The 12,148-nt window shown below is 41.4% G+C and overlaps 1 protein-coding gene across 5 annotated transcripts in view; it reads left to right on the top strand.

Annotated features, from left to right (window-relative positions):
• AKAP13 (A-kinase anchoring protein 13) overlaps nucleotides 1–12,148 on the top strand; it is a 219,313-nt gene that overhangs the window by 88,583 nt on the left and 118,582 nt on the right. For all 5 annotated transcript variants that reach the window (XM_068410072.1, XM_068410076.1, XM_068410075.1 and 2 more), the window contains one exon: nucleotides 1,686–1,982. In XM_068410072.1, the coding sequence (XP_068266173.1) occupies nucleotides 1,686–1,982 (297 nt within the window). The remainder of the gene's footprint in view (nucleotides 1–1,685; nucleotides 1,983–12,148) is intronic.

Below are 12,148 nucleotides of genomic sequence, written 5' to 3'. Positions count from 1 at the left end.
TGGTGATGTATTAGAATGCATGTGCAGTATTTCCCAGAACAGTAGAAGTAGGTCTTCCCACCCTTATTCTTTTTTATAACATCACTCCTAGTAAATCTACTCCTTCAGCTTTCACATCATCCTCTTGCTAATAGATACCTGGTGCTGGAAGGAAAGAAGTTTTCTCACCTTTCAGCTCAGAGCCTCCCGGTTGTATTAAGCTGTTGCAGCAACATCCATGTGTGTTTTCCTCCCATTCTACACTTGTCTTTGATACCTTTCCAGCTGTATTTGCTCTCCTTAGGAAGCTGCACAGCCTCGTCTCTTGACAATTTTGGTGCTACCCGCAGTGTCCTAATAGCTGTTTTGACCTTTCAATTAACTTCAGGATCGCCTGTTTCAGCAGACAAAACCTGTATACGTGCCAAAAGCCTCAGAACAGATTTGGAAGGTTGGCTTGAAAGACCATGAAGATTGAGGACATATTTTTCCTTTTGTCAGGGAAATCAACAGCAAAGGGCCCCGACACAAGAAGGAAACTTTCCCACTGACCATAAATAGGGGCTTAAATTGAATTTTCAAGCCTTTAAAATAAATCGTCATTTTGTATTTAATTAAGCAGAGTTTCATGAATGTAGTAGTATGCTGAGGTCATGGGCAAAAAGAAGCTTTTCCAGTAATTAGTGCAGGGTCCATGCTGTTCTGGCAAAAACAGCCATGACGTCAGTCTGAGACTGGAACAAGAAACTGTGGAACGGTGAACATGAAACACAAACCTTATTATTGAAGGGGCACGTCTGACGATTACAAGTAAGATCATGTTGCACATGTATATTTTTCCTTTTAAAATTGCAAAAAACGTGTTGTCGATTTTTTTTCTTTTTTTTTTTTTTTAATTTTCTGAGTCAATGAAATTGCTGCCATATCAGGGCACCCTTTCTCTTGCTTCCCCTGCCCTAAATAAATAAATAAACGTAAAAGTTAACAAACTTCCAACCTTTTTGTTTTGTAAATATGCAAAGTGGCCATTTCCATGTTTTTATTTAGCAGAAGCAGCTTAGTCTTAGTTTTGTTATGTGAACCAGAATGCAAAGGGCAGGTGCAGCAGTGAGCCTGAGACCCGAGGGCACCCACAGGGCATGCCTGGACAGGTTGTGCTCTCAAAGCCATTGCAGCTTTTAAGGTCTTTATTTTAGCTGAAATTGTGGTGTTTTATGTACAAGCCAAGTGTTGTGACAGCATTTGGAGTACGTAGTTTTGCAGCACTCAGATTCTAGTTGCTAGTGAATTGCTGGAGTCCCGTGGAGCTGGAAGAGAAAAGTTTGACCATGTAATCTGACTGTTTGGACGGTAATTTCCATTAGTATGTTAGCAAAATCTTCACTTGATTTACCTAATGTTCTTAAGTTTACTCGCCGCTGATCAACAATAGTCTGGTCAGATAAGAGTGGCTTATATTTCTTGGTTTATATCGTGCCAAACAGAGAAGAGTTACACATCTTTTCCTTTTAAAGTCTATAAGAAACACTTATCTCTGGTACCTATGAATTCCCAAGACAGCGTTTAATTTAGAGTTGTGATCCTCAATAACTTGTTCTTATGTGATTTAATGTAAAGACTACGTGTGTCAAAGGAATTGCTCAGTTGTGTTTCTTCAGCGCATGCAGTTGTTCTTTTTTACTATTTCCCTTGGTTTTATTTTGCAGGCCATGACTGCTGTGAGACAGTGAAGGTGGCACTTTGTGCCTCCAGAGAAGGTCATCCTGTTCTGGTTGTGGCAGAAGAGAGTTTCCAGTTTGTCCAGGATGAAGCCTACGACGCTGCCCAGTTTCTGGCCACCTGTGCTGGCAACCAGCAGGCACTAAATTTCACCCGATTCTTGGACCGGTCGAGACCACCTGCTGCTGACGTGGACTTTTTGGATGAGAAAGTGGCTTTGGCATTTCGACACCTGAAACTGCCGGCAGAATGGAACGTGCTGGGAGCGGACCAGTCCCTGACCGGTGAGGAGCTCTGGGGCACACGTGAGATGCATGGGTTGGGAGAGAGGTAAAAAGCCTGGGAGAAGGGGTTCCCTGCTTTGGGAATCCTTAACAGGTCTTTCAAAACTTATGTTGGCCCCTGTGTAGAGACGGGACGTGATGTGCACCAACGTGTCCCTACTACATCTTCATCCTACACTTTGCACTTCAGCCACCTTAAAATGTATAGGGCACTGATGTTTTCTCTGTGTCTGCTCTTATGAAATAGCATAAGCTGTTGTAAATGGTCAGTGTTGTAAAACACACCCAGAAGGGTTATTTTTCTTGTGTGTATGCAGTGGTACGCGTATCAGCATCACACTTCTGAGATTTCCTGAAAGAAACCTGCCTCTGTGTAGAAAGTCTGATGCTCTTGGGAATATTATCCTTGTGCCACGAAATTGGCACTTTTGCTAAATGTTGGTTTTACAGCATATGTGCAAAGTGACTGTAATATGTAAAATACACCCTATTTTTCTTGGAGAAGCTGGGGCTCTGCACCTGAGGATTCGTATCACGTTCCTGGTTTTACACCGGCTGGGCAAACACAGGAGTTCCCCAAAATAAGCCTGGACAATTTTGCAAATAAAAGAGGGTAAAGGTGGGAAAGCCTGACCCTTAACCACAGCAGTGAGGGCTGCTGGGAGCTTATAAATCCCTAAGGCTGGCCCAAAGTCTCTGGTGACTGCTGAAGCAGAAGTACTGAGGTGTTTGGGATGCTGTGGCATGTCCGTGTCCTTGGAGTTCTGCTTTTTTTTTGTCACAGAGTAGCTTAAGGAAGTGTGTTGAGGGACTGGGGGGATAGTTCCAGTGTGTACAAATTCTTACTGTAAATTTTCAGGGTATTTTGGCGCATAGTTTCATGTAAGGAACGTGGCTGTGAGGCATCCGTTATCTTTTATTTCATGCAATGGTGTAAACTCTTGAGCAGAGGAAGGGGACGTGGCTTGCTCGGCGCAGCAGGCTCTGTTCTGTTCACCACGACAGGGTTTTCTGCAGGAGTTTTTCTTGCTTTATTTTCCCCTGACTTGCTGACTGCTTTTGTAAACATGAATACAATTGAAGCAGTGTTAGCAGACATTAAAAGATTTGATCATATTTAATGGTTTCTGGATAGAAACTCAGATGCTGTCATATGTTTACAAGGAGATAAACACTTGGTATTTTTTTCCTGTGTGGAAGACACTGATGTTTCTTTCTGCATTTAAAAAAGTTGTGATAACGCAGACATTTCTGGTTTAAGTGATAAAAATATAGTCAAAGTGATCTTAACTTAAGGAAAACTTTGACTGAACCTCTGAATTGTTGCTGACTTTGCAGGAAGGCTGAGATCCGTTTTCTTTTTTTGACTTTGATGATTCTTTGGAAAATCAGCACTTAGGGATATCAGGCCATAAGATTTACATTGATTTGCTCAGCATGCGCTTGCGTGCTTGAAGTTGTGATCATGTGGGGCTCTGAATGCTAATGGTCCTGTACAGCATCCGTTGCGTCTACAGTGAGAAGGGGGAGCTCTGAGGTGCTGAGCTCTGTAATGCTGAGCGTTTGGGCATCTTGTGGTGAGGTTTTTGTAGACAAAAGTGTAAGTGAAGAAATATGGCACTAAATGCAACTTTCATCCAAGAGTATTGGTGCTATAAAATATGTTCCCTTGCAGTGAGTCTTTGCATAAATAACTGAAAAAGGGCAGTTTATTGATGTCTTGGTCTGTCTTTCATCTTCTGATCAGCTTTTTTGCTAAAGGCAGATTTATCTGGTAATTTTTTGCAGTGAGATAATTATACATAGGGAATTTGGGGGAATTTTTGTGATTGTGCCAGGAAAGATTTGCATGCGTAAGCATCCTTTTGGTCACAAAACTCTGTTTTGCTAGAGCAAGATGGAAGAGATGTCCCTGATTTATGATGGAGCACTAGGTGAGAAAAACCTCTGTGGTAAAACATAGCACCCCTCTACTCGTGCTTGTGGGTTAATTTGTGTGGGGGAGAGAAAAAAGCACAGCAAAGATTGAAACTGTGGGAGCATTTGAACAATTACGTGTGTTCTCGCCAGTGCCCCTCCAGTGGGACACCCTGTCCTGCGCTGCGTCACTACCTATGAACAGCTATTCCAACTCATATTTCACATTTTGCTAAATGTCAGCACCAGATACTTCAAATAACCTTCTCGAAGGAGAAAATGCTATAGAAATGAGAACAAAAGAAAATGTCAGATCCCTTCTTGAAAGATTTTTTAGCGCTGCCTCTAAGCTGGCATGTCTCTATGGGCTCTTGTGGGTTGGAAACAAAACGCTGCTGTTCAGCAAAACCTCTGAACGCAGGAGTGAGCTGGGAGCCTCAGCCAGCTCCCCGAGTGCTGCAGCTTGATGGGGAGCTGCTGTTTAGAGATGGCTGTTGCTGTCAAGCACGTTTAAAAGTTGATTTTTTCTAAGGACTGAAGTAGGAGTCTAGCTTTTACAAAACCGGTTAGTAAGTAATGGCCTTTCTGCAGGCAGAAGCTGGGTAGAAGACCCGCCATCAAGCACAACTCTCTGCTGATTTTTGAGGAAGGGGATGGCTCTGTGTGGAGGCTTCTCCTTGCTTTTGCCTGCATCCAACCCTGAGCAGTCTTTGAGCAGAGAGCAGGGAGTTCATTGCCATCGCACACCCCAGAGGGCAGAGAAACTGCTAAAAGTAACACCAGCTCCGTCTGCTGAGGCTGTTTAATCTTCTGTGTCAGCAGGTTTGTGCAGTGCAAAGTGCGTGGTTAAGGTCCACGCACCAAGGAGGAGGAGGCCCATACCACCCTGTGTGCTCCTGGGTACCAACAGCCTGGGTGGTTTTATCATTAAAATAACCTTCAGTGGTTTGCATTCATCCGTTATTACTCCTTATGTTATCGCAGCATCTCCCCGCTCTTTTCTAACACATTAGTAGGTTTGACTTTTTAGTATGGAGAAGTGCAGGATTACTGTGGACAAAGCAATGTGAGAATCATCTACTTACTTATGTTTTAGTTACCAAACCAAGGTCTTCATTCTTCAAGAGTTTGCCATTGCTCGAGATTAAAGGTATGGTACGGTCATATAGCCAAATTGTTAAGAGCATGTCCTTTCAGCTGCGGGTTAGAAATATCTCCAAGATTATTTAAAACTGCTGGAGGACATCTGCAAACATTCCAGTGCTCTTTTTTTTCATTTATTTGTATGTAACCTGCTTGAGTTAGCTGTTACCATTCAACATAGAAGTTTATTCAGCTTCAGTAATCCTGGTAATCTCTTTCACAGTAGGTAGTCTTTACATTTATTCCTTCATTACCTCTTCAGACACCATTTTCATTAAAATAAATTGGAAATAAAATGAACATTTCTTCCTGTATTGTCATCAGTGCATTTTCAAAACCCTGCTATGTTAATTTGCAGTATTCTCATTCACTTTTTTTTCCATTGGTCTGGAACAGCAAAATGTTTTATTGCTTAAAAAGAAACTGTCCAAAGATTAAATGCATTGAGCAGCACTGGTTAATCTAATTCCCACAGTAATATTATTTTAAGGATTTGGTTCACTTGCTCAAAACCAAATTTTTGTTAATTTATATTACTCTGGTACAATGTGAAAGACTAAAGTTGTTTGTGATCACAAGTTCTTAGCTCTTCACCCAAAATCCACTGAAAAAAAGTGGATTCATTTGGACGTCAGCAAGCTTTGAATGAACCCTTTGTGCCAAATTTAACACCAGACTATGTTTTTGTAGGATCGGGGTTTTGATGGTGAGCTTTTTATTCAGCAGCCAGCAGTGAGGAGCATGGTACCCAGCCTGGTCTTACCACTGACAATAATGCTCAGATGATGGAGAGCTGGACATCATGAATCCTTGATGGGAAATGCGAGTTCAGAAAACAGAATCCTCTCTCTTAAACCATTTATTAGTGGTGTCGTCTTTCAGCTTTTCTTGCTTGCTTTGCTGTGGAAAGGTGAAACTCTTGCCCAAATTTCTTATTTCTAATTCTTTGCCCTTCTGATTTGATCCCAATTTGACTTTAATAAGGTATCTGGGAACATTTCTTTGTGGAATATTTTTCCCTCTTAATATATATATATATTAAAGCTATTCTCTCAAGCTTTTCCTCCTGACAGCTACTCTCAAAAGGTATACTTAAGTTTCAGGGTATTTTGATCAACACTATACTCCCGTGGAGCAGTAGCACAGTCGATCAACACCTGTGGAGCTGACTGGAAAGCAGAGAAGGGACCTGGAGAGTTTTGGTCCTTTTTCCAGTAACAGTGGCTATGTTTTTGCTGCGTGGTTTGTTCTTAGGATGTTGTGCATCTGACTTCCAAGTTGCCTTCCAGTGCTCCATCTCTTATTTTTCTCATTCTCCCTGAACCCACCTGCTGTGTAGGACACTTGAAATGCAGCCTCCTACTTGCTATTTGTAGAAGATCTCAGAGAACAAGTCTTAGCTTTTAATCCTTAACTTAGAGAAAAGGACCCCAGAAAGACTTACATTAAGTATCTATTTACCCAGAAATACAAAATATTTTACAGGGGTCCTAGATAATGGGACTTTGGGAGAGTAAAATATCTTCCAGATCCCACTTGGTACCATGCTAGCAGAACTGGGGATGAGAGCACCTAAGTTTCCTGACTTCGGAGGTCCTTGGGCTCCATCCTCTCTTGCTGAGGCAGACAGAAGATACTCAGCCATTTGGTGATGAACTGGATAGCAAAAGAAAGCCCAGCACGTGCCGAGGCTGAAGGAGATGGAGGCAGCAGTGCCATGCATGGTGCTGTGGTCCTGCTCAGCTGGTGCACCAGCATGTCCTTGCGTTGCAGGGACAGGGCAGGGCACGTGTGTATAGGGAAAGGATTTGCATTGCAAGTAAAGAGTGTATCTGAACTCCCTTGGGCAAGTGTGTCCTGACCTCCTCCCTGGTCGACTGCGGTCCTCATCGCTTCTGTTCTAGGGCAGTTGTCCCCTGAGGACTGTGCTCTTCTCCCTGTCCCTCTGCGGTAAGGAATTCCTGGGCCTTGCTCTTAATTATCTGTCCTATCTGTATGAACTTTAAATGGCACCCACAATTTCTGAATATCCATAATTAAGGATTACTCTTGTTACTATGGTATTCGAACAAAGCATTACTTTCAGGTGCCATATAATCACGTCCATCTTAATTATTACAAGTACACTGTAACTTTCTAAAGAACATAGTTGTTACTGCTGTCAAAAGTAGAGTTATTTGCTGTTCTCAGTGGTGTTTAAAGGCGTCTGTTTAAATGGAAGAGATTGTTACACTTTATATCTAGAAATCAAAATTTAATATGTATTCTGAGGACGCATGCAATGTAAATACAGGACTGTGATTTTCTATTTTAAATGACTGACGAGAAAGTAAGCTAACTAGAAAACCAGAACAGAATGTTTGGAGGTATGAGTAATGGTTGTGGCTTGTTTGTGTTGCAGCAAAAAAGCAGAAAAAAAAATTAGGGAGGATCCAGGGCTCAGGTATGAAAAGCTTAGAGAGCTTAATCCTTGAGTTAACTATCAGTAGAAAACAGATCACTTTGAAAATCTCTTTTAAATAATATTCTGACAAAACCTTTGAGGAAACAGTCTTCTCTTTTTGCTCATTAAAAGTAAGCGATGAAACCCAGACCTGTGGTTACAATTTCAGTGGAGTGAGCTTTCCGAGATGGTGCTTTCAGGAGGTGGTTAACATTAGCAGAGGGTTGTGGTGATCAACCATGGTATGGAGACATTCCCCTGGGAGCATAAGGAGAAGCCATCACTTTGAGCTGCGAGATAGTCAGCCACGATTAGGGGCACATAACCAGGAGACCATCTCATTAGATAAAACACTTAACAGCTCCTTAACTTTAGGAACACAATTACTGACCTCTTGAATATGTAGAGCTTCCCAGAAATGCTGCGGAATAAACATCCACGTGCAGTAAGTACTGCTTGAGAAATGACACCCTGTGAGCTTGTCAGGTAGGAGGTGGGTAGGGAGGGAAATGCTCCCTGGTTTGAACTAGTCTGAAAGCATTTGGGTTACGAGTTTAATGACTTTGCGTACAAAGCCAGTAGGATTGCAGTGTACAGCGCGACATGAGAGTCACCGTGATTAGAGATCATTAATGTGTTTTTTTACAGAAAGGGAGAATGGATGAAGAGAGAAAGTTATCAAAAAAGCACAAAATCTATTCCATTTAAACAGACGCCTTTAAACACCACTTATTTTAAAGAAAAAAAGCAGAAAGCCTAAAAAACCTGTTAAAAGCTTTCAGAAATAGTTACAAGGAGATTTGATTATTAGGAACTAACATTTTTTTTCCATGGGAGGATGTTAAAGATAAGCAGTTGATTATGATTTTCAGACATAAAGCTTTAATCTGTTCATCAGCTGCATTCTTTTTGTAGTTTCTCATTGAACCCTTTCAGTGTAATAGTTGCAGGTATTCTTTTTGTTGGGTTTCATATCCTTTCCAATCTGCTGCTCACCTTCTCTGCCCTCTGATAAAGGACTATATGGTATAAATCAACATGATCTTTTCTGTGCCAACAGCGGAAAGTGGTCTGTTCAGCTATAGTCCTTGATAAGATGTAAAAAATCTTTTCCATACCTAAATTTAATGTCCTCTGCAGTGGAAAATGGGAAGCAGAAGATAATTCTTGTTCAGGCAGCGTCTGAAATGTGCTGCTCAGTACTCAGATGTACCGCTCAGTCTGTGGCTGAGAAATCATTGGCATGAGAAAGTTTCTGTTCCCTTTGATATTAATGGGAATGGGGACATGAAGATCTTTTGCTGTGCTTTGAAAAATTTCTTGTTTATAAGATTAAAAAAAAGTTACCCACACATCTTTTTATTAACTGAACTCATAACTCCAAACACAGCGTCTTTGCCTTGACCTTTCTTCAGTACTGTTGTCTGCTGAAGCCTTCATCTAGGACCTTAGCGTCAAGTGATAGCTTGTTGCTGGTTTTTGCTCACCGAGTTTCTCGAGGATTGATCTGAGCAGTGAGAACTTTTCCAGCAGAAAACAAGATTTTGAGGCCAGATTTGATGGTACATTTCAAAATTGCCGAGTATATGTGATTTTGGGTGAGAACCAAGTGAAGGTCACCATCACAGGAAGGCTAGCAAGAGATGCAAGGCGGTCCATGGCTCTCTGTTCCTTGATGAGATGTCTCAGGGCACAGAGGATAAACTGAGCAGTTAGGTGTGGGTTACTTTGTATAAAGAGTGATTTTTAAAAAGGAACAGTATTTTTTTCAGTTATTTAATCAGGATTAAAATGAAAGTTTTTACTTAGAGAACAGTTTGTGTGCTCTTGGATGTGTCATACCCAAACTTTTTTTTTCTTCAATGCTTATTTGTTTTGTGCTAATAGCACCTTAAACCTTAATCCTTTACCATTAGCAAAGTACATTTGAGAGTCTTCTATGGAAATTTTGTCCTTAGTTACCCAGATAAACTGTCTGTTTGTGTGTCACAACTGAAAAAAAAATACATAAAAATAATATATCTGAAGTCTTAGGTTTTGCCAGCTGGATTAGAGTGCCCTGCCATTATGGGACAATAATCATATGTTTCAGCTCTTGCCTATTACTAGGAAACAGGAGAGGAACAAAACAACTTTGGCCTTTCCAGTATCGAGTGTCTTGTGTTTCCACAATTTCCTAATTACAAGAAACTCTTTGTTGACACTCAAAAGGACAGCCATTTTAATATGAGGAGCTCGTGCTTGATATGTGGTAGGAGAAGGAGCTCTGGCTATTGCATGTTAAAGCTTTTGTTATTCTTCCATGCCTGGGACGTGCATTTTGCACCATGACAAGACCTCAAAATCACTGACTGAATTTCCAGCATTTTGTGCTACAAGCTTCATCCGTTCAAAGGTCGGAAGGCTGGAGGGATCTGTCCGTCTTCCTCCTCTCTATCCAGCAACACTCCCATACTTGATGCAGCCCAACTCTCATTCTGAGCATTTTGCACACCCCAAAACCTTCTACAGCCATTGCCTGGGGCCCCTGCAGTTGTTTTATGTACAGTACTTTGTCTCTTTGCTGCCATCATCTGTGCCCATCTGTTAGGGTGGCCTCATGCCAGTTTATATTTTAGGCAGATCTTTCCAAATAGGCCTGGATAGTGAGTTTGTATGTTTAATATGCTCCAGATGGCAACCTGCCATGTCTTCTTGTACACATCTTCTGTGCACGTCGTTGTTGCTCAGAGGCATTGGGGCAGGGCCACATTCAGTTTAATTGTAGATACCTCCATCCAAACACTGGGACCACTGTGTCCACTAATTTGATGATAAAGAAGATTGTTTTAAAAGAATGGGGAAAAGGTGGGATTTTCAGAAGTTGCAGTTGTATGAGTAAATTACATCAGATGGGCATATGGGGAGGGGGCATTTCATCTATGGAAAGATGAGATAGAGAGGGGCACCCAGTTGGATCAGGGGCAGGATGAGTATTTGCCTGCAGCTTGCAAAACTTGCCATTGGTATGTGTGTTTATTGGTAAACCATGAGTTGGTGAGAAGATGATGCTTCTACCTAACTGTAAGGCTCTCAGCTGAAGGAGGAGGAAGCATTGTGGGCCAAGGACCTGTGCTTATTATGCTTTGCAGGTCTATGCTGCTCAGTTTTGGTGCAAGGCTGTCTGTTTAGTTACAAAGATGGTTTTTCCTCTCAACAAAGCAGCTAGAACAGGAGATCCTGTGCTAGAACAGATGTGGTCAGACCAGTGCAATACATGCTGTTTTCGGACAGCAGTCTTTTGCTCTAACAGAAGTGCTTTTGTGCTTCCTACATCTCAGTAGGAACAGTCGTACCACTTTAGTCATGCTAGCTGACTCCACCAGTGTGTTAGTACAGGTAATGTAGGAGTATTGTGCAAGTGCAAGTTCATTGAGTGAAACCTTGGGCATCTGCTTTCACTCTGGGTAAGTCCCACATGGTGACAACCATGGAGTAACTACCTTGTTGCGTTGTTTATTTCTAAAGTGTTACACTCCAGAGCACTTAATACCAAAATCCTTGTCATTACTCTCCCACAGGCTAAGAATTTATCTCTGAGTGAGCTCAGCTATTCCCTTTTTCTCTGGTCAGCTGGAACCTCCATTCAGACATGCTCGTGTATTCAGGACCGCATGGTTTTGCTTTACGGTAATCAAGAGGAGGTTAAGGGGGGAAGGATTGGTTTGTAGCCCAGAGACCTAATTTGGAGTCATTTGGAAGAGAGGTGGTGCCAGAAAGCTGTTGGTTCTTGAATACAGATTAGTTCTTCAGGAATTGATCCAAACAGTTGGGAGAAGCTGTGTGTCAGGCAGGGGAGAACTCCCCAGTTTTTCTTTGTTTTTCACTGAAGGTCTTAATGATGTCCCTTATGAAAGCAAGTAAGCAAGAAAAACAACAGCACATTGAAGAAGTAACTTCTCTTGGGACATGCTTCTTGAGGAAAAAAACACTTAATTAAATCCTAAAGCTATTATGCGCTTGCATTTTTAAACCTGCTGTATAGGTTTGGCTGGCAACCAAATTAATAACCCAATAAATCATTGCTATGATACTAAAAGTATTAAGTGTGCTCCTTCGCATGGTTCACTGAGACCCAGTTGGTACTTTTTTGTTGTTATTATTGCTGCTCGTCAATACTGAAATGCTTTGTTAATTAAAAGAACAAATTTTTATTTCTTACAGTTTTTTTTAACCCAAATGCTTTTGCCCTTCATACAGAAGTAACAGGCTTTGATTTGCAAAGACTGTATTTCAGCAGTGCATCTGGAGCTCATTTCTGGTTGGAGCTTTTCAGAGCATCATTCTAGGGCTGCAGCTTTTAGAGTAGGGAGATATTTTTCTGAGATGAAAGCTTAGGCTCAAGAGTGACTTTTACCAAATTAGGAGGTCACGGTTATTAAACATAAAAAGCAGCAGCGGAGATTGCTAGGTTATTAATGCTGCTACTCAGAATGACAGAGCTACTGTGTAAAGCTGAGAAAAGCTGGTCTGAGGCATAATCAAACCAGGAAAGCAAAATCCTCACTCTTTTTTTTAACCTCTTGTGTAGATTAAACTGTTCACTTTTATAACTACTTTAGATTTGTGCTTCAAATGGAATTGAATTTTTTCACGCCTTGGGACAAATCAGCATCCTGTTAAA

Source organism: Nyctibius grandis, chromosome 11, assembly GCF_013368605.1.
Source record: "Nyctibius grandis isolate bNycGra1 chromosome 11, bNycGra1.pri, whole genome shotgun sequence".
Lineage (NCBI taxonomy): Eukaryota > Metazoa > Chordata > Aves > Nyctibiiformes > Nyctibiidae > Nyctibius > Nyctibius grandis.
Note: the sequence above shows the minus strand (reverse complement) of the source record. Positions and strands in the feature narration are given on the sequence as shown.